The sequence below is a fragment of the Palaemon carinicauda genome, chromosome 39, assembly GCF_036898095.1.
Source record: "Palaemon carinicauda isolate YSFRI2023 chromosome 39, ASM3689809v2, whole genome shotgun sequence".
Lineage (NCBI taxonomy): Eukaryota > Metazoa > Arthropoda > Malacostraca > Decapoda > Palaemonidae > Palaemon > Palaemon carinicauda.
In genome coordinates, this window is record NC_090763.1 from 22353860 (window position 1) to 22379238 (window position 25379).

The 25379-nt window shown below is 51.0% G+C and overlaps 1 protein-coding gene across 1 annotated transcript in view; it reads left to right on the forward strand.

Moving 5' to 3' along the window:
* The window catches only part of Pis (phosphatidylinositol synthase), an 82381-nt gene that overhangs the window by 32894 nt on the left and 24108 nt on the right, over positions 1-25379 (forward strand). Inside the window, exon 3 of the mRNA XM_068362678.1 lies at positions 11774-11908. Within this exon, the coding sequence (XP_068218779.1) occupies positions 11774-11908 (135 nt within the window). The remainder of the gene's footprint in view (positions 1-11773; positions 11909-25379) is intronic.

Here is a 25379-nt window from a genome sequence, read left to right on the forward strand (position 1 = left end):
CATCCGAATGACAGCTTCCCGATGCCCATTCCCGCATATTCTCTGTGAGTAGCCAAGGATATCGCGCCTGCCGTCTCTGTCAGCGAATTCAGTGTCTCTGAACCTCTATGCCATAGCATCAGCAGAGTTGCCCGGTTGGGCAGAATGATCCATACCTTAGGCGAAGGTCTTCCTTAGGATCATCGACGGCTTCACCCCCGGCCCCCTCAGTCGATCCTTTCTTGTAAGGAAGGATCTGAGAGGGGATGTCCATAGTCGACCTCTCAGCCCCGATCAAGTTTGTCGAACAAACTTCGGCCAGCAGAATCGATCAGACTGGTAACGAGGCGACAGGACTCCTTAAAAACCCTGGATCGGAAGGACGGGTACTTTCAGTTTCCATTCCATCCATCTTCCAGGGTGCTCGTCGAATTCAGCCTAGACTGCAAGTATTCCTGCTTATGATGCAGTGTGGCTATCCCGCCGTGGCATAGCAGGTTTGTTTCCCCAGAGAACTCTCCCTGCCTTCCTCTTGGCCGCTCAGGGGCAGGCTTCCGCCTCCTCTGCTGTTTGGAGGGCTGGTCAACTCCTGTAGGCTCGGGTTTCGACCTTCTTCAGCGCCGGGACAAGCTTCCGGATGCTTACCATGAGTGTGGGCTCATGGTATTTTGCTTGGAGCCTTCTCTTCCTCTGCCTCAACATCTGGAGTATCTGGCCATGATATTGAGTCAACCGCCTTACCACATTGGAAACCCCGCTTCTCGTCCATCCAGCGAGGTTAAGCAACGTCGGTACTTGGATGGGTGACCACCTGGGGACGCCAGATTCTGTTACCACATCCTCCGAGCCTTCCTTTCGGTTGACTGTGGCAAGACTGAGGAGAGTCGCAGTACCTGTTCTCAGTCAAGCAGAGCTTTCAGCCCTACCTTGAAACGTTTCCTAGTTCTTCTTTCCTCATTGACCCGTCTATAGTCCGAACGGTCGCCTCAGGATAAGTTCCATGTGGGGCGATCCAAGTTCCGGTGGCTTCAGGCAATGTTTAACCGGACTCCCTGGTCCTATGGGACCAGCGGAACTATTAGACCTGCAATGGGTGTTGACCTATGGAGCCTCTTGATGGTAGTGGATATTCTCGTCCTTTCCCCACATTCTTGATGCGGTTCTCGGACTCGTCAAAGGAAAGGGGGGGGCATGTTCCGGTCCAGGCCTATGGTCAAGACCTGAAGGATACCTCTCCATCATTCAGGCAGGCTTAGGGGCCTTAGTCTGGCCCCTCTTCAGATCCTACAGCTACTGCCGAGTCTCCCCGTTGCGCGTCGACTTCATTCTAACCAGCAGGGGACGCATTTTCACACCTTCACATCTTGCAGTAGAGATACCGGGATGATTGAGATTCTCTCAATACCACCATCGGCTCTCTCATTCCAGGCAGGGGAATGTTTCTCTCAGACTATCCGAGCAGAGCCTCATAGAGAGAGTGTACCTAGGGGTCTTTGACCTTGGGTAACCAGCAAGTGCTGGTCTGGGGGACCTGATCGCGACAGCTTGGAACCTCAAGCTTCCGCTAGTCTTCCCCTCAGTCTCAGACCCCGAGACACTGGCAAGATGCATTCCGGTGATGGTGGGACAACTTCGACGCCTGCGTCTTCCCTCCTTTTTGTCTGCGGACAATGGGCCTCAACAAGACCAGGTTGTCTGTCAACCTTTCAATGGGAGAGCTCCACTGGGACTACGCGCAGAACGGTTTCTGGACCCTCTGCTTCCCCTGACGGATCTCCCGGGAGAGCTTCTCCCACGGCGCAGACTACTCAAGCAACCACACTGCGACATCTCTCCCGAACCGGGACGTCGCTTCGGCTTCATGCCTGGAGACACTACGCTTCCTCCTCTAGAAGAGACAACCCGCTACAGTCGCGGTACGGAGGTCGCGTCATCTGCGATAGTCATCCACAGGGGTCTCCCAGGCAAAGTGAAGAGTCTAAGGTGGTTGGTGCCGTGGGAGATATACCTCTTCCCTTGAGGCCTCTTCTCCAGCAATAACAGTCTTATTGCCTTTCGGCGGGAGGAAACTCCTTTCCGCTCTCGGCAATGAAGCCTGTCGCTCAGCCTTTCCCTGACCTTCAGGCTTAAAGGAATAACTTTTTCCTGCCCGCTGGATCTATCCTCGCTCATGCGAAGCTACGATCGTCCCTGCCCTAGTCGGAGGAAGACCTCCAACTTGGAGCATGGCTCGGACTTTTAGTCCTTTAAGAGATCTTCTCAAGACCCTTTTACGACAGGCCTCGGATTGTATTCCGCCTTGGGTCTTCTGCTCACTCTGGCCACGGCCAGTGTGTAAGCAATCTTCTTGGTCTCTTACTACTCCCCCCTTTCTAAGGAAGAGGGGAAGGCAACATTCAGGCTCGCTCCTGAGTTGTTGGCTAGACTCAGAATCTGAGGGTCCCGGCCCTTCGGTCCGATTCATTCAAGATTTCGAGTCTCCATTCTGTGTCTGATGTCCCAAGACCTTCTCTTTCTTGCCAGTAAGGAATCGAGAGGTTAGCGCTGGGAACAGCTGCAGTTTGTCCTCAGTTGCAGCCGATTCGGGAACACAAGGAGGACATGGGGGGAGAGTCACCAGTATACCTCTTCAGCCCGGACTCAAGGACATTCATCTCGTCCTGTCTTCAGACCCTCCCCCGTCACGTCGCCCTACAGCACGATGTTGGATACATCGCAACGTCCCTCGCCTTCGAGTAATACTACTCTGTGACGCAGGTGCTACAAGCTGGAGTCTGGAAGCGTCTGATGACCTTCGCAGCCCGCTTCCTGCAGGGCGTGACCCACAGGAGTCTCGATACGTTTTCTATCGCTCTGTGGTGGCTACACAACAGCTGGTCTAACCTCAGGCTCCCTTTTGGACAGGTAGCAGAAGGTTGAGGGCATTGTTATCAGGTTTTAGTCTGCATGAACGAAAGAAGTATGTCTGGCCCTTACTTCTTTCTTCATCATCCCCTCTACGGGGAAGCAGCATCCTGGTCTCTGCATAGCTGACCTCGAACCTCTGCAGGTAAACCATGCTTCCTTGTGTTCCGAGTATTGAGTCAATACTGTCGCGTCCCCCATACCCTGACGAGGTGGTATTGGGAACGTCCTAACCCAGAGTTCCTTCTGGAACTCCAGGTCAACTGCCTAGGACGAGTCACACTTCTTCCTTCACACACAAGCTTACGTAGGCCACATGGTTCCTTGCGGAGCAAGGAACTTGTGAGGTGCAGGGACTCCTTTTCTCGAGTGCGACTCACTCGGATTCTGAGTCCCCGGGTAAAGCCAAAGCCAGTATGGCTGGGGACTTTCCACCCTTCCTAAGGGATAAGTCACACTTTGTAAATAGCGTGGTTTGTATTTCGGTTACGGAACAAATGACAAATTCGAAGATAATTTGTATTTTTCCTAACCATACAAACCTTAGCTATTTACACATATTTGCCCGCCAGCCCTGTCCCCCAAGACAAGTCCTACCTCTAAGTGAAAGTGAGTATTCACCTGTGTGTGAGGGGGAGGAGGGGTAGCTAGCTACCACTCCCCTACCCCCCCGCTAACTAGCGCGGGGGTAATACACCCTCGTTAAATTCTAATGGCTCGCCATTTCAGCTACGCTAAAAGTAATACCCTTTGTAAATAGCTAAGGTTTGTATGGTTAGGAAAAATACAAATTATCTTCGAATTTGTCATTTTTAGCTGTTGCTCCTACGTAAAGTGCTACAGGTTTGTATAGCTAGGAAAAACTATAAATTATTTCCAAAATTGTAATATATGAGGTACTGCAAATGACTTATTATAAAATTCCTTGAAAATTTCATTGTTCCGTAACTGAAATACAAACCACGCTATTTACATGGGGTAATTACTTCAGCGTAGCTGAAATGACGAGCCATAAGAATTTTAACGAGGGTTTACTACCCCTCCGCTAGTTAGAGGGGGGGGTAGGGAGGGGTAGCTTGCCGGGCCGCCCTTGTGGTACCTTTATGTCGGCCTTGGACACCGATCCTCACTCCTTATGCCCTCAGTGTAGGGGCCAACGGTGTGATAGGTCTAACGTATGTATCGAGTGTAGGGAGTGGTCTACCTCCCAGTGGGAGAGGTTTGCCCGGCGATGCAAGAAGAAGGCTAAAAGGGATATTTCTCCTTCAGAGGCTCCTTTGAAGAGAGAAAATCCCAAGACTACTTCTTCCATAGCCCTTTCCTCCTCCGAAGCTCCCACTCGAGCGGTCTCTCCCGAGAGACCGGCGAGTGGTAGCGTAGACCGCATTGCTGTTGACCGATCCCGGGGTGCGGGAGAGTTGTTGTAACGGAGGCATCGAGTGGTTCTGCTCAAACTCCTGTGCCTGTTGTTGCTGAGGTAACTGAAGGCTTAGGTTCCCCCTCCGAACATCCTTCGAGGGAGGAACTAAGTCCTACGGTCTCTTCTGCCGGTGATTCTCCCTCCCGGGGGAGTTCACTAACAGAGACTCCTCTGCGGAGGCCCTACGAAGGTCAGAGTTCTGATCCAACGGCCTCTCGTGGGCGTATAAGGCGGAATGCTCGTCCTCCCCTTCGCCGTAGAGGCCTTCCTTCTCCTCACAAGGGAGTTAGGAGGCGCCTCTTCGGCTCGTCATCCCCGCAGTCCTCTGCGGAGGAGACAACTCACCGATCACCGTTCCTGCCAGCTACCACCTTAGACCTCTCTAGGGATCGTTCGCAATCCCCGTCGGAGGATGGTCATCCTTCGGGACTTTGTATCCAGTCACCCTCCAGACATGCTGTCCTGCCATCTCCTTTCAAGGAGGATGCGCGCTACGTGCCATCTAAACCTGTCATTGCGCAGGCACCGGTCCCTTCGGGGCAAAAGGGCAATGAGCGCAAAACTGCGCATCATACCCTTGCGCGCCAGGTTATACCTGCGCGCCCTCCTGCTGTTGCCGCTGATCCTGATTTAGCGCCACGGCGCTCACCTGCGCGCGTGCGCGCAAATATTCCAGTTAAACGCCAGGGTTCCCCTGTGCGCCCACAACCATCGGCGCGCCCACGCCCATCAGCTGTTCCTGAGATAGCGCTCCCGCGCCCACCTGCGCACACGCGCTCGCCTGCGCACACGCGCCCGGCAGTTCCTGACAAACGCGCGGTCCAAGAGGCACCTAAGTTAGCGCACAGGCGCTCACAGGTGTCTCTAGACGACAAACGCGCTGTCCAAGAAGCACCTAAGTTAGCGCACAGGCGCTCACAGGTATCTCTAGACCCCCAACACTCTTATACTACTAAGGGTGATGCGCGCCAACCTCGCGCGGTTCCTGTTATAGCGCAAACGCGCTCGCCAACACACCAGCGCGCTTCTACATCACAGCGCGCAGTTCAGGAGGTTCCCAAGATAGCGCACGGGCGCTCACGGGTTCCCCTGGACTCTCTGCTACCGGCGCTATATAAAAACTGCGCACAATGTTCCAGTAGCACGCGAGGTTCCAGCTGCGCGCTCAGTTCCAGTCGCGCGCGACGCGCGCCCATCCCAACAGCGCACATCTACACTGTCAGTTCCTGCTGCGCGCCCTGCGCGCCCATCGCAACAACGCACACCTGTGCGCCCACATCCTGATGCGCGCCATGCGCGCCCACGATCCCCTGCGCGCCCGGCTATCTCACGATCGCCTAAGGCAGCTGCACAACCTGCACACCTCTCGCCAACATGCGAACTCGCCCTCGCGCTATCGCCAGGCGGCGCAATCGCGCCCACGCCCGGTCATGACAGACACGCGCCAGCATGCTACCGCGCACTCGCGCTCATCAGTAGCCCATCAGCCCACTGCGCGCCCTCGCATCCAGCATTCTACCCCTCCTCATAAGATAGCACCTGTGCGCCAAACGCCCTCGCCATCTACTACGCGCGCCTGCGCCCTCAACCTCGCACACCCACGACCACACTCACGCGCGAGCGTGAATATCCTGCTGCGCATGATTCATTTACGCGCGATCCAGATCAGGGCTTTTCACGCGATCACCAGCGTGATCGGCGCAACGATCGCCAACGCGATCATGCCTGAGTTTCATCAGGGGTACTGGCGGACAGGTCAACATCGCACTCCCCTCCCCGCAAGCGCAGAACAACGTGCTCGCCGGAGGAGGGGAGGTTTCCGGACAGGTCTAAGGATCTTTCTTCTTCCTTCATTGCAGATTCTCAACAGGCGAACCTTCATGAGTCGACTCCTCCAAGGGATCGAACGATCCCCTTCCCTCCAGAGGGAGTATCTGACAGCGCGACTGTCAGCCAGCAGCCCTGGTTTGGTACCATTGTCAGAGCGCTTATGCAGGCAATGAAACCTGTGCTTTCTGACTTGGGTCACAAATCAGTGGCAACTTCCTCCTCCCTGAAGAGGTAGAGAGGAGTCCCAGACGTGGTAACTTCTCCAAGGACTATCCTGTCCCCTCGCAAGTCCTTACGTAAGGCTCCTACCCCACCTCAGACTTTCTCTCCCTCCTCTGCGGATGAGTATTACCCATCCTCAGGAGAGCCGGAGGATCCAGTCCGTTCCCCCATCGCACCAATGGGGGAAACTCCGCTGCTTCCTGAGAAGTCCCCTCGTGTAGAGGTGGTGAAGGCCTTACATCCTTCATTGCTGGAGCCCTGCATCCCTCCTAGGAGGAAGCAGAAGGACTCGAAGACTGTTTCCAAGTCTTCCGCAAGGACCCGACAGGAACTAGATAGACTTTTGGAGAACGTCCGCGAGTCTCCCCAGGAAGAGCCTCCGGGAACGGGAGACTTCGCTGCCAGTCTGTCAGGAGGAGAGTACAGGAGTCAGAACATGCGTTCTGGCAAGTCCTGACCCTCATGAGGAACCTCAATGGGATCCCAGACCCAGAGATTCCTCCTCGTGAAGGGAAGGATACGGTCCTGGACCGAATCTACGGCACCCAGAAACCCTCTAGGGCCAGTGCAGCTTTGCCCTGGTCTCAGGGGATGAAGAGTGCCAGAGACAAGGTCGAGGGCCAGCTCTCTGAGCTTGCCTCCTCCAATAGATCCAGTGCCGGTAACAAGCTCCTCCCTCCTCCTCGAGTACATCAGAGGGGAGGTACTTTGAAATCCTAGAGGAGACTTGTTTGAGTCTTCCAGTACACCATTCGGTGGAAGAACTCACTGGGGGAGTCCCTCTTGAGAGACTCTCCAACTGGCAAGTGTCCTATTCCGCAACTGAGATCCTAAGCCAGGAGAAAGTTGCGAAGTGTGCCATGCAGGCAACTTCGTGGCTTGACATCTGGCTGGGATCTCTGGGCATCCTGGTACGTTCTGAGGACCTGTCCAAAGAAAGTACCAGGAAGGCACTGGAGACATTCTTACTCTCAGGCACGCGAACCATCAAGTTTCTGGCCCATCAAGTCTCGAGCTTGTGGGCCAACACGATTCTCAAGCGTCGGGACGCAGTGGCTGAAAGGTTCCACCAGAAGGTCCCCAGTTCTGATGTTAGCAGGCTCAGACACTCTTCCGTTCTCGGTAAGAGCTTGTTTGAGCCACAGGACGTGGAGCTAGCTTCTGAGAGGTGTAGGAAGTCCAATCAAGATTCCCTCATCCACAAGGCCCTGACATCAAGGCCTTACAAACCTCCAGCAGCTCAGCAACCCCGTCCAGCTAAGGACACTAGGAAGACAACGACAGCGAAGCAGAAGGTGTCTAAGCCCTTTCCTGCCAAGGGCAGAAGGGGCAAGAAGTCCTCCAGGGGAGGAGGCAAGAATCCTAGAGGGAACGGCCGAGGCCGTAAACGCTAGGATTGGCAGTCCCCCTGCATGTCCACCAGTGGGGGGATGCCTACAAAGTTGCGCGACAAGGTGGCAGCAACTCGGGGCAGATACCTGGACGATTTCCGTAATCGGTCAGGGTCATCTCATGTCTACCTCCCCTGACAGCGAATCCAGTGTCATTGAGGTCCCTTACCATAGGATCGGTAAAGGGACAGGCCCTCCGGGCAGAAGTCCAGACCATGTTGAAGAAAGACGCTCTCCAATAGGTTGTGGACGGGTCCCCAGGCTTCTACAGTCGACTCTTTCTTGTGAGAAAGGCGTCTGGAGGCTGGAGACCAGTCATCGACCTCTCGACACTGAACAGGTTTGTCAAACAGACTCCGTTCAGTATGGAGACGGCAGACACGGTCAGGCTTGCAGTGAGACCACAAGACTTCATGTGCACACTGGACCTGAAGGACGCGTACTTCCAGATCCCAGTCCACCCGTCTTCAAGGAAGTACTTAAGATTTTGCCTAGATGACAAGATCTACCAGTTCAAGGTGCTGTGCTTCGGTCTCTCCACAGCACCCCAAGTGTTCACCAAGGTGTTCACCCTGATTTCATCATGGGCTCACAGGACCGGCATCCGTCTCCTCTGTTATCTGGACGACTGGCTAATCCTAGCAGACTCGAAGGCAACCCTTCTTCGCCACCGAGACAAGCTTCTCGAACTTTGCCAAGATCTAGGGATCATGGTAAACCTTGAGAATTCCTCTCTGCAGCCCTCTCAGAAACTGGTATACCTAGGCATGGTCATAGACACCAATCTCCACAAAGCCTTCCCATCAGACGACAGGATAGCAAGGCTGAGGAAGGTCGCGAGACCTTTCCTCACACGAGAAAAACTTCCAGCCCAAACGTGGTTACGTCTCCTCGGCCATTTCTCCTCCCTGGCCCGTCTGGTTCTCAACAGTCGCCTCAGAATGAGATCTCTCCAGTGGCGACTCAAGTCGCGGTGGAATCAAGGACACGATTCCCCGGACACCCTGATCCTTATGGGACAACCGGAACAGACGGATCTCCAGTGGTGGGTGGCAGACGAGAACCTACGAAAGGGAGTGGATCTTTTCGTCCTCCCCCCGGACTTGATGTTGTTTTCGGACGCATCAAAGAAAGGGTGGGGGGCCCACATCCTGAACCACAGGACCTCAGGCCTGTGGTCAGAATCAGAAAAGTACCTTCACATAAACCTGCTAGAAATGAAGGCCGTGTTCCTGGCACTTCAGAAGTTCCACCAAGTCCTGGCGGGCCACTCTGGGGTAGTGATGAGCGACAACACCACAGTGGTGGCTTATATCAACAAACAGGGAGGTACCTTTTCAACCCAGCTATCCCATCTTGCAGTAGAGATACTGAGATGGTCCGAAGTCCACTCGATCACACTAGCAGCTCGCTTCATTCCGGGCAAAAGGAATGTGCTCGCCGACAGTCTGAGCAGAGCGACACAGATAGTGAGTACCAGGTGGTCTTTGGATCCTCATGTAGCCAACAAAGTCCTGACTTTGTGGGGTTCCCCGACTGTGGACCTGTTCGCTACAGCGCTGAACTACAAGCTCCCGCTGTACTGCTCCCGCTGTACTGCTCCCCAGTCCCGGATCCCAAGGCTCTCTGGCAAGATGCCTTCCAACAATGGTGGGACAACATCGATGTGTACGCCTTTCCCCCGTTCTGTCTGATGAGGAGAGTACTCAACAAGACCAGAATATCGGTCAACCTTTCAATGACCCTCATAGCTCTGCTATGGCATCACGCAGAATGGTTTCCGGACCTTCTGCAACTCCTTACGGAGCCTCCAAGGGAACTCCCTCCACGTCATGAGCTACTCAAACAACCACATGCCAACATCTTCCACAAAGCCGTAGCTTCGCTTCGACTTCACGCCTGGAGACTTTCCAGCATCTCCTCAAAGAGAGAGGATTTTTGCAACAAGTTGCGAACAGGATGTCTGGACACCTGCGCAAGTCATCCGCAGGGGTCTATCAGGCGAAGTGGCTTCTGTGGTTGGTGTCATGGAAGGGGTATCTCTCCACTCGATGCCACTATTCCGGCAATAGCGGAGTTCCTCGTGTATTTGCGGGAGGAAATGCGCCTTTCAGTCTCGGCAGTGAAAGGCTATCGCTCAGCCTTAAGTCTTGCCTTCAGGCTCAAAGGAATGGACATTTCTTCCTCGCTGAAACTTTCTCTTCTCATACGAAGCTATGAACTTACCTGCCCTTACCTTAACCCCCCTCCTTGGAACGTGGTTCAAGTTCTCAGGTCTCTAAAGAGACCTCCTTACGAACCACTACGCCAGGCTTCAGATCGCCACCTTACTTGGAAAACGGTGTTCCTGCTAGCTTTGGCCTCGGCCAAGCGAGTCTGCGAACTACATGGTCTCTCATACAACATCGCCCATTCAAGGGGATGGGGGAAGTAACGTTCAGGTTCGTCCCTGAGTTTGTTGCCAAGACTCAGAACCTGGGAGTGCCGGACCCTCGGTTCGACTCTCTCCAGGTTTTGAGTCTCCATTCTGTAACAGATGACCCAGACCATCTCCTACTTTGCCCAGTAAGGAGTCTGAGGTTGTATCTTCAGAGAACAGCTGCAGTTCGTCCCCAGGTTCAAGCCTTGTTTGTGAGCACTGGGAAAACGAAGAGAAGGGTCACCAGGAATACCATCTCAGCCTGGATTCGCAAGGTAATACACCTGGCCTTGAATCCTGACCCTTCTCCGTCACGTCGCCCTAGAGCGCATGATGTCAGGGGCATAGCTACGTCCCTGGCCTTCAAGAAGAATTATTCAGTGACGCAGGTCCTGCAAGCTGGGGTGTGGAAGCGTCAGACCACCTTCACAGCCCACTACCTGCAAGACGTGACCCACAGGAGGCTCGATACGTTTTCTATCGGCCCTGTGGTGGCTGCACAACAGCTGGTCTAAACCTCAGGCTCCTTAATGGACAAGTAGCAGAAGGTTGATGGCATTGTTACCCGGTTTTAGTCTGCATGAATGAAAAGGTATGTCTGGCCCTTATTCTTTTCTTCATCCTCTCCTCCCTTGGAGAGAGCAGCATCCTGGGTTCTCACAGCTGACCTCAAACCCCTGCAGGTAAACCATGCTTCCTTGTGTTCCTAGTATTAAGTGTAATACTGTCATGTCCCCATACCCTGACAATGTGGTATTGGGAGAGTCCTAGCCTAAATTTCCATCTGAGGAACTCCAGGTCAACTTCCTGGGACGAGTCACTTTTTACCTTCGCGCACACCTTACGTAGGCTGCAGCAGTTTCACAGCTGCTAGCAGAGGAGCAGGGATTCCCTATTGTCTGAGTACGTAAACACTCGAATATGGAATCCCCGGGCAAGCCAAAGCCAGTATGGCAGGGACTTACCACCCTTCCTAAGGGTTAAGTCACCCCATGTAAATAGCGTGGTTTGTATTTCAGTTACGGAACAAATGACAAATTCGTAGATAATTTGTATTTTTCCTAACTATACAAACCTTAGCTATTTACACATATTTGCCCGCCAGCCCTGTCCCCCGGGATAAGTCCTACCTCTAAGTAAAGTGAAGCACTCACTGTGTGTGTGAGGGGGGAGGGGTAGCAAGCTACCCCCCCCCCCCCCCGCTAACTAGCGGAGGGGTAGTAAACCCTCGTTAAAATTCTTATAGCTCGTCATTTCAGCTACGCCGAAGTACTTACCCCATGTAAATAGCTAAGGTTTGTATAGTTAGGAAAATACAAATTATCTACGAATTTGTCATTTTTATAAGTTGTCAGAAGTTTTGACTAATGTGCAGTACATACTAGGTTACTAAGAAAGATGATACAGTAATTCAAATTATTGCGTCATGTTGTTTGAGAGTCATGAGAGGTTATGATAATTCAAGCTATGATACAGTCACATTTATTTTAGATGGAACCTTCAAACTAATAAATTTTAATATTGAAATTTGTTTTTTGTAGACATGCTCACTAGTAATCCATTATCCAAGATATATCAAGTATGACTGACTGACTTCATAATTTTCAGGGTATGGTCGAATCATACTGGCAATTATATCCTTCTACTATATGCCTACAAGTCCTGGCTTAGCAGCCGGAAGTTATATTCTCTCAGGGTTTTTAGATGCCTTTGATGGACATGCTGCAAGGATGCTGAATCAAGGTTGGTTAATACTGTACTTCTTTATTACTGCATTTCTCACTGCAAATTAGAGATTATGTATTGAAATATCCAAAGTTTAAAATGTGGTATTCTCTTGAAGCTGAAACTAGATGTAGTGATTTCTTGTGATCTTTCCTATGGTAGTATTTTTTGACCCTTTAGAAAGATGAAGATTGTGGTAATGATTATTGGGATAATGTATTCTCTGACTGTATCCTGTGGTAATGCTATAAATATGTCTTATGAATACTGTTGTTTATGAACCTGGTGTAAAAAGATCAGATTAAAAGAACTGCCATTCACAGCACTAGTGTTGAGACAGTCGAAATAAGGATCAGCAAAGGAAGCCTAGCTGTTGCTCTTTTTCCTTGATGTTTTCTACTGTATTCCTCAAACTATGTTGTTCCTACACAAATACAAACCATTCGCTCTTTACTATGAATATATTGTTCCAGCACAAGTGGAAAGATAGCCATAAACTTTCTACGCAAGGTAAACAACCCATTGCTAGTTAGCAGGTGGTAGACCAACCACACCACTCACACACTCAGCTAGCCTGTTTATCTACTTATGCTTTTGGCTCGGTAGAAAGCAGACATGCCATCTCTCTCCCTTAAAACCATATTTAAAGATTGGCTATAAACTCACTTTGTTTCCATTTTTAGGTGTGATTGGTCTTATTCAGGACCTCTTAAGATGAGGGTTTATCCTGGCATCGAAGGGAGCTCTAGCAGCACCTTCATGTCAGTGGAGGAAATGAATCCTCGCTCCCTTTGCCGTGGGTGAAAACGACACTCATGCACTTAGGCATCTCTTTGCACAGAATTTCAGAAGTGGCCATCCCCCGAGTGGGAGCAGTGCAGTAGGCGAGGGAAAAAGAAGTCTAAAAGGAATTCTTCTCCCTTGGGGTTGTCTTCAAGGTAGAAGTCGCGACTAATTACTCAGGCGTCTCTTCCACCCCTCTCACTCTGCTCTTTTGGTCTCATACGGAGAACGAAGAAGTAAGAGTGATGATCCTTTGACCCATTGACAGCTCCCGGGTATGGAGGACCCTATTGCTTCCCCTAGCAAAGCGCTAGCGCCCATCACTAAAGGAATATCTCTTTCGTTTGGCACTATGCATCAAATTTGCCCTTCCTTGGGGATTTCGAGTTCCCCCTCTTAAGGAACAGCTGTTCGAGGTACATGTACTGAAGTTAAAGGCACAGGAGGAGCGCACATCTGCTTCCACAGGGGTTGTCCACAGCCTTCCGCCCCCAGAGCCTCCAGAATCGTACTTCACAAATTCTCACCCACCTAAGGATGATTTACTGATAGTTTCCTCAAAGTCCCAGCCAGTCTGGTTGATCATAGTCAGCTAGCTGAGCTAGCTTAGCATGCTGGCTGCACATGGCAACCTGAGCTTGCTAAGTGCACGAGTTCCCTCTGTAAGAGAAACACGCTTTTCCTCCACCCTGCAAAAAAAGTTGCCCTTCTTGCCGACCCAATAGGGCTTCCTCTCCTAATAAGCAAGCATTAGACCTGTCTGTAAATGCCCAAATTAATAATGTAATAAAAACTGCTGTTTATCATCTAAGAAATATTGCGTTTATAAAAAAGTACTTGGACAAAAATTCTGTAAAGAAACTTGTGATAAACTGTTTTCTTACCAGGATTGACTACTGCAACTCTGTTGACTACAATTTACCAAAAGTGCAACTTAAGAAATTACAAAACATAATAAACAGAGGAGCAAGACTGATAGAAGGTGTCCCACCTAGAGAAAGGATCACACCTATACTAATCGATTTACACTGGCTGCTGATTAAAGCGAGAATTTAATTTAAAATATGTACAATAATCCACCAAGTTATCAGAACCGGGCATCCAAAATACTTAAAGAGAATTGCTACATATTGCGCAGCCAACAAATCGTGTCGACACGAGAATAGTTACAGATGGATTCAAACTATTGAAACCTAGATGTATGTTTACTGTAGGCTCCAGAGCCTTTAAATATGCGGCCCCAAGACTATATAATAAGCTCCCACGAAACATTCGAGTGATTGAAGACCTTAAGGCTTTCAAGAGGAAACTGAAGACTCTTATTTCATGAGTCTTTTGACTGTGATGATTTAACAGTAAATGAACAATACACGATATGAAACGTTAAATACTAGGAACGAACAAGGGAAAACGACAGTGGAGGTCCTGTAGAGAGTGGGGTTCCCCTGCTGTATGGGACCGGAATAGCAGCCATCAAAGTAAAGTAAAGTACTGTAGACTCGAATATGCCTTACTCCAGCTATTTGAAGCACCCAGTTGGTGATGCCTGCAGTCGTCGCCTCTCGCCATTGTGCCCCCTAGGCACAACGAGCCTCGACGAATCTCGTGAGATGTAACCCTTCAGGGTTCTTACATCAGGCCTCTACTCCCTACGGAATTGAGCCAGCTTGTTCTGACATTCACGAGCGATGACAGCACGCATTCGCAGACAAACCACCTCTACCTTTCTCGTTTCCATCCAAACGTGCGAGGGAGGGTTGGACAATGTTTAGTTTAAGTAAGAGGAGTACTTTATGCTCCAATAACCTTACCTGGTCAAGTCACAGTTCTTAGGTTTTGACTCATTTGCCACAATTGCCAGCCAGTTGAGTTTTAAGACTTTCAACCACCTATCAGTGAGTCTCCATAGTAAAGAGATAGTGGTTTGCATTTGTGTAGGAACAAATGACAAATTTGGAAGAAATATATATTTTTCCTAACTATAAAAACCTGAGCTCTTTACTGATACTTGGCCTGCCATCACTTGTCCCCCTAGAAAGTCCTGCCATCATCAAAATTGGATATTCAGTCTAGTCTAGTGTGCAAGCAGGGTGGTTGGTTTACCCATGCTAACTAGTGGTGGATTGTTTCGTCATCGTCATCGTTATCATCCTCATCCTCATCTCCTCCTATGCCTATTGACGCAAATTGCTTCGGTTTGATTTTGCTAGTCATCTCTATCTTGAAAGCGCCGCTATGGCATCATGCAAAATGATTTCCGGACCTTCTGCAACTCCTGACGGAGTCTCCAAAAGAACTCCCTCCACGACATGATCTACTCAAACAACCACAGGCCAACATTTTCCACAAAGCCGTAGCTTCGCTACAACTTTACGCTTGGAGACCATCTAGCATCTCCTAACTCAGAGAGGATTTTCACAACAAGTTGCGGGCAGGATGTCTGGATACCCGTGGAAATCATCAGCAGCAGTCTACGAGGCAAAGTGAAAAGTCTTCTGTGGTTGGTGTCGTGGAAGGGGTATCTCTCCTCTCGATGCCACTAGTCCAGTAATAGCGGAGTTCCTTGAGTATTTGCGTGAAGAAATGCGCCTTTCAGTCTCGGCGGTTAAAGGTTATCTCCCTCGCCCTTAGACTCAACAGAATGGACATTTCCTCATCGCTAGAACTTTCCTTACTCATACTGAGTTATGAACTTCCTGCCCTCAGTCGGAATTGAGACCTCCCCTATGGAACGTGGTTCGAGAGCTCAGGTCTCTAAAGAGACCTCCCTATGAACCATTACGTCAGGCAATGGATCACGACCTCACTTGGAAGATGGTGTTCCTACAAGCTTTAGCTTCGGCCGAGCGAGTCAGTGAACTTTTTGGTCTCTCGTACGACATCGCCCATTCAATGGGATGGTTAGAGGTAACGTTCGGCTTCGTCCCTGAGTTAGTAGCCAAGACTCAGAATCTGGGAGTGGCGGATCCCCAATTCAACTCCTTCCGGATTTCGAGTCTCCGCCCTATAACTGATGACCCTGATCATCTCTTTCTCTGACCAGTGAGGAGTTTGAGGCTGTTCCTCAAGAGAACAGCCGCAACCCATCTCCGTGTGCCTGTACTTTTCATCAGCACGGGGGAACAAGAGCAGGGTCACTATAAACTCCATCTCTGCTTGGATTTGCAAGGTCATAGACCATGCCCTGAAAATGGACCCTCCTCCTTCACGTCACCCCAGGGCTCACAATGTCTGGGGCATGAGTCGCCCCTAATAAATAACGTAGGTATGTATTCCAGTTAGGGATTTGTAGATAAATTATATTTTTCTTAACAATACAAACCTTTAGCTATTTATACAAACTTACTTGCCAGCCCTATCCCCCTTGAAGTCCTACCCACAAGCAAGGTAAGCTAAATCACAGGTGTGTGAGCGGGAACAGTAGCAAGCTACCCCCCAACCCCCGCTAACTAGCGGAATGGGTAGTTAACCCTCATTAAAATTTTAATGGGTGGTCCTTTCAGTTTTGCTGAAAGTGATACCCGTAATAAATAGCTAAAGGTTTGTTCCGTTAGGAAACATACAAATTATCTACGAATTTCACACATTTTACTTAACCTAGCCATTGCTGGTTTGCTTTCTTCAATCTTTCATTAAACTCCAATTCTAAAGACCCTGTATGAGTAATCATAGTTCCCAAATATTTAAATGACTCCTCCTCATTAATCCTTTCTCCTTCCAATGATTGTTTATGTAGCATAAAAAGTTTATGGGTAGTTTTGCAGCTATGCCTGAACAATATATCCATAGCATAGAGCTCAGGTTTGTATAGTAAGGAAAAATTAAAAATACATTTGTTCCGTAACTGAAATACAAACCGCGCTATTTAATATGGGTAATTACTTTCGGCGTAGCTGAAAGGACGAGCCATTAGAATTTTAACGAGGGTTTACTACCCCACTGCTAGTTAGCGGGGGGTAGGGAGGGTAGCTTGCTACCCTCCCCCCTCACACACCTGTGTGCTAAGTTCACTTTCCTATCGGCTCGGGTGCTAGTCGTATGTGTCCGCTGTCACCCTCGCCTACACGACAGCCATTATTAATCTTTGTTTTTGCTTTTTCTTTTTCTAGAGTGTTGTGAAGTTGGCCTCTACGATGCGGAAGTGTCCTGGGTTGCCTGACCGCCCTTGTGGGACCTTCATGTCGGCAATAGACACCGACCCACACACCTTATGCCCTTATTGTAGGGGGCAATGGTGTGATAGTGGTAATTTATGTATTGAATGTAGGGAGTGGTCTACCTCCCAGTGGGAGAGGTTTTCCCGGCGCCGGAAGAAGAAGTCCAAACGGAATATTTCTCCTTCAAAGGTTTCTTTGAAGAAGGAAAATCCTAAGGACACTTCTTCCGTGGCCCAAACCTCCTCCGAAGCTCCCACTCGATCGGTTTCTCTTGAGAGGCCGTCGAGTGGTAGCGTAGGCCGTATTGTTGTTGACCGATCTCGGGGTTTGGGAGAGGGAGTTGCTTCCCATAGCGAGGCAGCTCCTCCTCCTCCCCCGGGGGAGGATTTAATTGTTTCTCCTAATGTAAATGTGAGTAATAATGATCTTTTACAGCTTTGGGCTTCATTGGGGCTTCAGGGCTCGCCCTCCAAGGAAGCCCTGTTTGACATGATCAGGTTGGGAGCAGCTGTCAAACAGTCACCAACGGTAGCAGAGGTTGACCCTCTGTCTATCGTCGAGGCTGTTGTGGCAGAGGCTTCCAATGAGAGTGTTCAAACCTCTGCTCCTGCTGTAGCTGAAGGCTTAGCTCCCCCCTCCGAACACCCTTCGAGGGAGGAACTAAGTCCAACGGTCTCTCCTGCAGGTGATTCTCCCCCTCGGGGAAGTTCACTGACAGCCTCTTCAGAGGACTGCCGATGGTTTGCCTGCTGCTCCCAGAGGACGTACAAGACGTAAGGCTCGCCTTCCTCTTCGTCACCGAGGTCTACCTTTTCCTCCCAAGGGTGTTAGGAGGCACCTCATCGGGTCTTCATCCTCGCAGTCCGCCGCAGAGGAACCTCGTCCTTCAGCGACCGTTCTTGCTACTTCTTTGGACTTGGACCTCTCCGCAGATCGTTCGCGATCTCCTTCTCCTGCCAGACCTGCTGACCTGCCATCGCCCTTCCTGGCTGCAGATGCGCTGTGGGCGCCCTCCCATCCTGTTATTCAACGGGCACCGGTCCCTTCGGGGCAGAAGGGGCTTTCACACATTATGCGTAAGTCCCTTAAGCGCCAGGTATCCCCTGTGCGCCAACGTTCTCCTGCGCGCAAGCGCTCGCCAGTTGCAGACACGTCTCGCTGTAGCGGGATGTAAACAAACACAACCCCCCCACACCCTTGATCACTCCTCTTTCTCAATATCCCACAATACAAACTTTCCCCTGACTCTACTTCAAACTGGACTCTTGGACAGAAGGAAAATGAAAACAAAACATAACCTTAACACTATATTCTTAAAAGTAAACGCAATCATAAACCAAAAAAAAACACTTATCACGAATCATAAACAATATTAAATATAAAACCGTAACACCATTCAAATAAAAAAACCCTAACAACTTAAAATTACTACACCCAAAACCAATATTTGTTTATGAGTGGAACTCTTTATCCACACACACGTGACACACCAAAACCAATATTTGTTTATGTGTGGACGTCGTTGTCCACACAAGGGCCAACAGTCCTTTTATGGCCCAACCCCACAACTCGGTTACAACGCCACAATATGGCAACACTTGACACTCAGTCAATACAAAAATGTTTTAATTGATTTAGTCCGTGAGCGTAATCATCATCATCATCATCATCCTCATCGGTATCATCATCATCAACAGCAATCAGAAGTAAATTCGGTCCGGGTCGTCAACAAATAAATCAATCTGAGCAGTCCTATCAAGTTCTGTTATAGGCCAAGTCGTCAACAACAAATTTACATTCAAGAAAACCTCTCCAAAGGAGGAATCGCGGCCTGCCAAAAAAAATAAAAAACACTTATGAACACTCCTAACTAACAACTATCGCACTATAATCAAAGATAAACAATAAACTTTCTATCATTCACGAACGCGCCTAACAAAAATGAATAAAAACAGTACTTACTCAGAACATAAAAACACTAATCAGCCGGCTTCCGAAGAACAAAAAAATGCAGAACCGACTCCTTCTATCGTTCGAGATCCAATGCTTTCGCCCAAGACATTCATCACCACCCTATCCTAGCTAAAAAGGTAAACAAACAACCTCAAATATACCAACAATCTTTCCAACTTCAAACAATCATTCGCTAATTACCCTTTTTCTTCGGCGCGCACCGCGGACACACAAAACACGCACACACAAACGCACATACACACATACTCTCTCGCGCACGCGCGATCTAACAAAATTAAAGCAAATGAAATTCTCTCTCTCTCTCTCTCTCTCTGACAAAACTAAAGCAAATAAACACTTTCTTTCTTTCTCTCTCTCTCTCTCTCACAAAACTAAGCAAATAAACACTTTCTTTCTTTCTCTCTCTCTCTCTCTCTCACAAAACTAAGCAAATAAACACTTTCTTTCTCTTGCGGTTTGACAAAACTTAAGTAAATAAACACCCACACTCACTCACTCACTCTCTCTCTCTCTCTCTCTCTCTCTCTCTCTCTCTCTCTCTCTCTCTCTCTCTCTCTCTCTCTCTCTCTAATGACAAAGCTAAAGCAAATAAAATGTCTCGATTTAACAATACTAAAACAACTCTCTCTCTCTCTCTCTCTCTCTCTCTCTCTCTCTCTCTCTCTCTCTCTCTCTCTCTCTCTCTCTCTCTCTCTCTCTCTCTCTCGATTTGGCAAAACAAAAATAAATTAAAATAAAATTAATCCTCCACATCGCCAACGCTCACCTGCACGCCCACGATCTCCTGCTCGCCCGGCGGTTCCAGAGACAACGCGCCAACGCTCACCTGCACGCCCACAATCTCCTCCTCCCCAGCGCACCACTGCGCGCCCTCAGCCTGATGGGCGCCATGCACGCCCACGGTCTCCTGCTCGTCAGCGCTCTCCTGTTCGTCAGCGATCTCCTGTGCGCCAGCGCTCTCCTGCTCGCCAGCGCTCTCCTGCTCGTCAGTGCTCTCCTGCTCGTCAGCGCTTTCCTGCTCGCCAGCGCTCGCCTGCGCTCCATCGTTTGCCTTCTCGCCCACGATCTTCGGATCTGGGCTCCAGAGGGAAGACTTCTCCACCGCACCACCGATCGTCGACGTGCCACCAGATCTCGCCTGCTCGCCATCCCTCGCCTACGCGCCATCACCCGCAGTCTCCATCGCGCGCCCACTGCTAGAACTACGGTTCCAGATGAGCGCCCTCCTGTGCGCCCGCGCGCTAGGGATATTTCCCCTGCGCGCGCACGCCCAACGGCTTCGCCTTTACGGGCCCTTCGGGATCCTGTGGCTACACACCGTCTGAGGTCTCCGGAATGCGCACCTGCGCGCCAACGCGCCCCTTCACCTGTTCGCCAACGCGCCCCTTCACCTGCGCGCCAACGCGCCCCTTCACCTGCGCGTCCACGAGCTCCTTCTCCTGCGCGCCATCGCTCGCCAACGCGCGCCCTCTCCCACGCGTTAACGCATGCCTGCGCGCCAACGCGCACCCTCGCTTGCACGCCATCGCTCGCCTGCGCGCCATCACTCGCCCGCTCGCCATCGCTCGCCCGCGCCATCGCCCCCGCGCGCGTGAGCGATCGCCCGCACCCGATCCAGGCAATAACCTATCGCGCGAACGCCACGTCGATGCCCAGCGCGATTCACAGCGCGTCCCCACACGAGAGGCTGCAGGACAACGCGCGGTCAGGTCATCCTCATCGCGTTCCCCTCCCCCGTAAGCACAGGACAGCGTGCTCAACGGAGGGAGGGAAATCTCCGGACAGGTCCAGGAACGTTTCTTCCACAGCTTCTTTTCAGGCAGACCCTGTTGTAGTTTCCACTCCTAGGGATCTTACGATCCCCTTCCCTCCAGAGGGTGTGTCTGACAGCGCTGATGTCAGTCGGCAGGCCTGGTTTGGGTCCTTGATCAGTGCGGTTACGCAGGCTTTCAAGCCCGCTTTCTCTGAACTAGGCCTCAAATCAGCGGCAATCTCGGCCCCCCTGAAGAGGAAGAGAGGAGTGGACGACGTAGTAACTTCTCCTAGGGCGAAACTGGCTCCTCGGAAATCTTTTAGGGAGGCTCCCTCCCCTGTGGACGAGGATTTCCCGTCCTCAGGGATTCACGTGAAGTGAGGCGTTCTCCCATCGCACCAATGGGAGAAACCCCACCTCGCACTGAGAAGTCTTCCCGGGTGGAGGTGGAGAAGAGCCTCCCACCATCTTTGTTGGAATCCTGTATCTCTCCCAGGAGGGAGTCGAAGGACTCCAAGACAATTCCGAAATCATCTTCGAGGATCAGACCAGAGCCAGCCAAGCCCGCAGAGAACGTCCACGAGTCCCCCCAAGAGGAGCCTTCGGGGACTGGAGACCTTGCTGCTAGTCCATCAGGAGGAGAGCCGCAAGAGTCGGAACATGCCTTCTGGCAAGTTCTGACTCTGATGAGGAGCCTCAACGGATTCGAGGATCCAGAGATTCCTCCTCGAGAGGGCAAGGACACGGTTCTGGACCGAGTCTTTGGTACCCAGAAGCCCCCTAAAGCCAGCGCGGCTTTGCCTTGGTCCCAGGGGGTTAAGAGTGCCAGAGATAAGGTCGAGAGCCAGCTCTCCGAGCTTGCCTCCTCCAGCCGTTCCAGTGCCGGAAACAACCTCCTCCCACCTCCTCGTGTCCACCAGAGGAGGTACTTCGAGATCATGGAGGAGTCTTGTTTAGCTCTTCCCCTTCACCACTCGGTGGAAGAGCTCTCCAGGGGAGTCCCTCTTGAGAGAGACTTCAACCGGCCAGTGTCGTTCTCGGCCTCGGAGATCCTCAGCCAGGAGAAGGTAGCGAAGTGTGCCATGCAGGCAACTTCGTGGCTGGATATCTGGCTAGGGTCTCTTGGCATCCTGATACGATCCGAGGACTTGTCTAAGGAGAGTACCAGGAAGGCCTTGGAGACTTTCCTTCTTTCAGGCACTCGTACCATCGAGTTTCTAGCCCACCAAGTCTCGAACTTGTGGGCTAATTCTATCCTGAAACGCGAGATGCTGTGTCTGAAAGATTTAACACAAAGTTCCCCAGCACCGAGGTCAGTAGGCTCAGACATTCCTCCCTTTTGGGGGGTAGTCGGTTTGAGCCGAAAGATGTAGAGCAGGCGGCTGAGAGGTGGAGGAAGTCCAACCAGGACTCCCTCCTCCATAGGGCTTTAACATCAAAGCCCTATAAACCTCCAGCACCTCAACAACCTCGGCCTACAAAGACGACGAAACCGGCAGTAGCAGCAAAGGCAACAGTGTCGAAGCAGCCCTTTCCTGTCAAAGACAATAAAGGCAAAAAGTCATCCAGGGGAGGGAAAAATCCTAGGGGGAGTGGCCGAGGCCGCTAACGCTAGGATTGGCAGTCCCCCTGCATGTCCACCAGCGGGGGGATGCCTTCAAAGTTGCGCAGACAGGTGGCAGCAACTCGGGGCCGATTCCTGGACGATCTCCGTGATCAGTCAAGGATATCGCGTCCCGTTCATAACATCTCTACCTCCCCTGACAGCGAATCCAGTGTCGTTGAGCTCTCTTGCCATGGGATCGGCAAGGGGGCAAGCCCTTCGGGCAGAAGTCGAGACCATGTTGAAGAAGGGCGCCATCCAAGAGGTCGTCGACGGGTCCCCAGTCTTCTTCAGTCGACTCTCTCTTGTAAAGAAGGCGTCTGGAGGCTGGAGACCAGTCATCGACCTCTCAGCTCTGAACAGGTTTGTCAAGCAGACCCCGTTCAGCATGGAGACCGCAGACACGGTCAGACTCGCAGTGAGACCGCGAGACTTCATGTGTACACTGGATCTGAAGGACGCGTACTTCCAGATCCCAATCCATCCGTCTTCAAGGAAGTACTTAAGATTCAGCCTAGACAACAAAATCTACTAGTTCAAGGTGCTGTGTTTCGGTCTCTCCACAGCACCTCAGGTTTTCACCGGAGTGTTCACCCTGATATCTTCGTGGGCACACAGGATCAGCATCCGTCTCCTCCGTTATCTGGACGACTGGCTGATCCTAGCAGACTCGGAGTCAACCCTTCTTCGACACCGAGACAAAATTCTGGGAATTTGCCAAGATCTAGGGATCATGGTAAATCTCGAGTAGTGTTCTCTGCTTCCTACCCAAAGACTGGTATATCTAGGCATGATATTGGACACCAATCTCCACAAAGCCTTCCCATCAGACGACAGGATAGCAAGGCTGAGGAAGGTCGCAAGTCCTTTCCTCAGATGAGACGAACTCCCAGCCCAATCGTGGTTATGTCTCCTCGGCCATCTCTCATCCTTGGCCCGTCTAGTTCTCAACGGTCGTCTCAGAATGAGATCTCTGCAATGGCGACTCAAGTCTCGGTGGAGTCAAGGACACGAATCCCCGTTCAGTATGGAGACTGCAGACACGGTCAGACTCGCAGTGAGACCGCGAGACTTCATGTGTACACTGGCTCTGAAGGACGCGTACTTCCAGATCCCAATCCATCCGTCTTCAAGGAAGTACTTAAGATTCAGCCTAGACAACAAGATCTACCAGTTCAAGGTGCTGTGTTTCGGTCTCTCCACAGCACCTCAGGTTTTCACCAGAGTGTTCACCCTGATATCTTCGTGGGCACACAGGATCAGCATCCGTCTCCTCCGTTATCTGGACGACTGGCTGATCCTAGCAGACTCGGAGTCAACCCTTCTTCGACACCGAGACAAAATTCTGGGAATTTGCCAAGATCTAGGGATCATGGTAAATCTCGAGTAGTGTTCTCTGCTTCCTACCCAAAGACTGGTATATCTAGGCATGATACTGGACACCAATCTCCACAAACCTTCCCATCAGACGACAGGATAGCAAGGCTGAGGAAGGTCGCAAGTCCTTTCCTCAGATGAGACGAACTCCCAGCCCAATCGTGGTTATGTCTCCTCGGCCATCTCTCATCCTTGGCCCGTCTAGTTCCCAACGGTCGTCTCAGAATGAGATCTCTGCAATGGCGACTCAAGTCTCGGTGGAGTCAAGGACACGATTCCCCGTTCAGTATGGAGACTGCAGACACGGTCAGACTCGCAGTGAGACCGCGAGACTTCATGTGTACACTGGCTCTGAAGGACGCGTACTTCCAGATCCCAATCCATCCGTCTTCAAGGAAGTACTTAAGATTCAGCCTAGACAACAAGATCTACCAGTTCAAGGTGCTGTGTTTCGGTCTCTCCACAGCACCTCAGGTTTTCACCAGAGTGTTCACCCTGATATCTTCGTGGGCACACAGGATCAGCATCCGTCTCCTCCGTTATCTGGACGACTGGCTGATCCTAGCAGACTCGGAGTCAACCCTTCTTCAACACCGAGACAAAATTCTGGGAATTTGCCAAGATCTAGGGATCATGGTAAATCTCGAGTAGTGTTCTCTGCTTCCTACCCAAAGACTGGTATATCTAGGCATGATACTGGACACCAATCTCCACAAACCTTCCCATCAGACGACAGGATAGCAAGGCTGAGGAAGGTCGCAAGTCCTTTCCTCAGATGAGACGAACTCCCAGCCTAATCGTGGTTATGTCTCCTCGGCCATCTCTCATCCTTGGCCCGTCTAGTTCCCAACGGTCGTCTCAGAATGAGATCTCTGCAATGGCGACTCAAGTCTCGGTGGAGTCAAGGACACGATTCCCCGTTCAGTATGGAGACTGCAGACACGGTCAGACTCGCAGTGAGACCGCGAGACTTCATGTGTACACTGGCTCTGAAGGACGCGTACTTCCAGATCCCAATCCATCCGTCTTCAAGGAAGTACTTAAGATTCAGCCTAGACAACAAGATCTACCAGTTCAAGGTGCTGTGTTTCGGTCTCTCCACAGCACCTCAGGTTTTCACCAGAGTGTTCACCCTGATATCTTCGTGGGCACACAGGATCAGCATCCGTCTCCTCCGTTATCTGGACGACTGGCTGATCCTAGCAGACTCGGAGTCAACCCTTCTTCGACACCGAGACAAAATTCTGGGAATTTGCCAAGATCTAGGGATCATGGTAAATCTCGAGTAGTGTTCTCTGCTTCCTACCCAAAGACTGGTATATCTAGGCATGATACTGGACACCAATCTCCACAAACCTTCCCATCAGACGACAGGATAGCAAGGCTGAGGAAGGTCGCAAGTCCTTTCCTCAGATGAGACGAACTCCCAGCCCAATCGTGGTTATGTCTCCTCGGCCATCTCTCATCCTTGGCCCGTCTAGTTCCCAACGGTCGTCTCAGAATGAGATCTCTGCAATGGCGACTCAAGTCTCGGTGGAGTCAAGGACACGATTCCCCGTTCAGTATGGAGACTGCAGACACGGTCAGACTCGCAGTGAGACCGCGAGACTTCATGTGTACACTGGCTCTGAAGGACGCATACTTCCAGATCCCAATCCATCCGTCTTCAAGGAAGTACTTAAGATTCAGCCTAGACAACAAGATCTACCAGTTCAAGGTGCTGTGTTTCGGTCTCTCCACAGCACCTCAGGTTTTCACCAGAGTGTTCACCCTGATATCTTCGTGGGCACACAGGATCAGCATCCGTCTCCTCCGTTATCTGGACGACTGGCTGATCCTAGC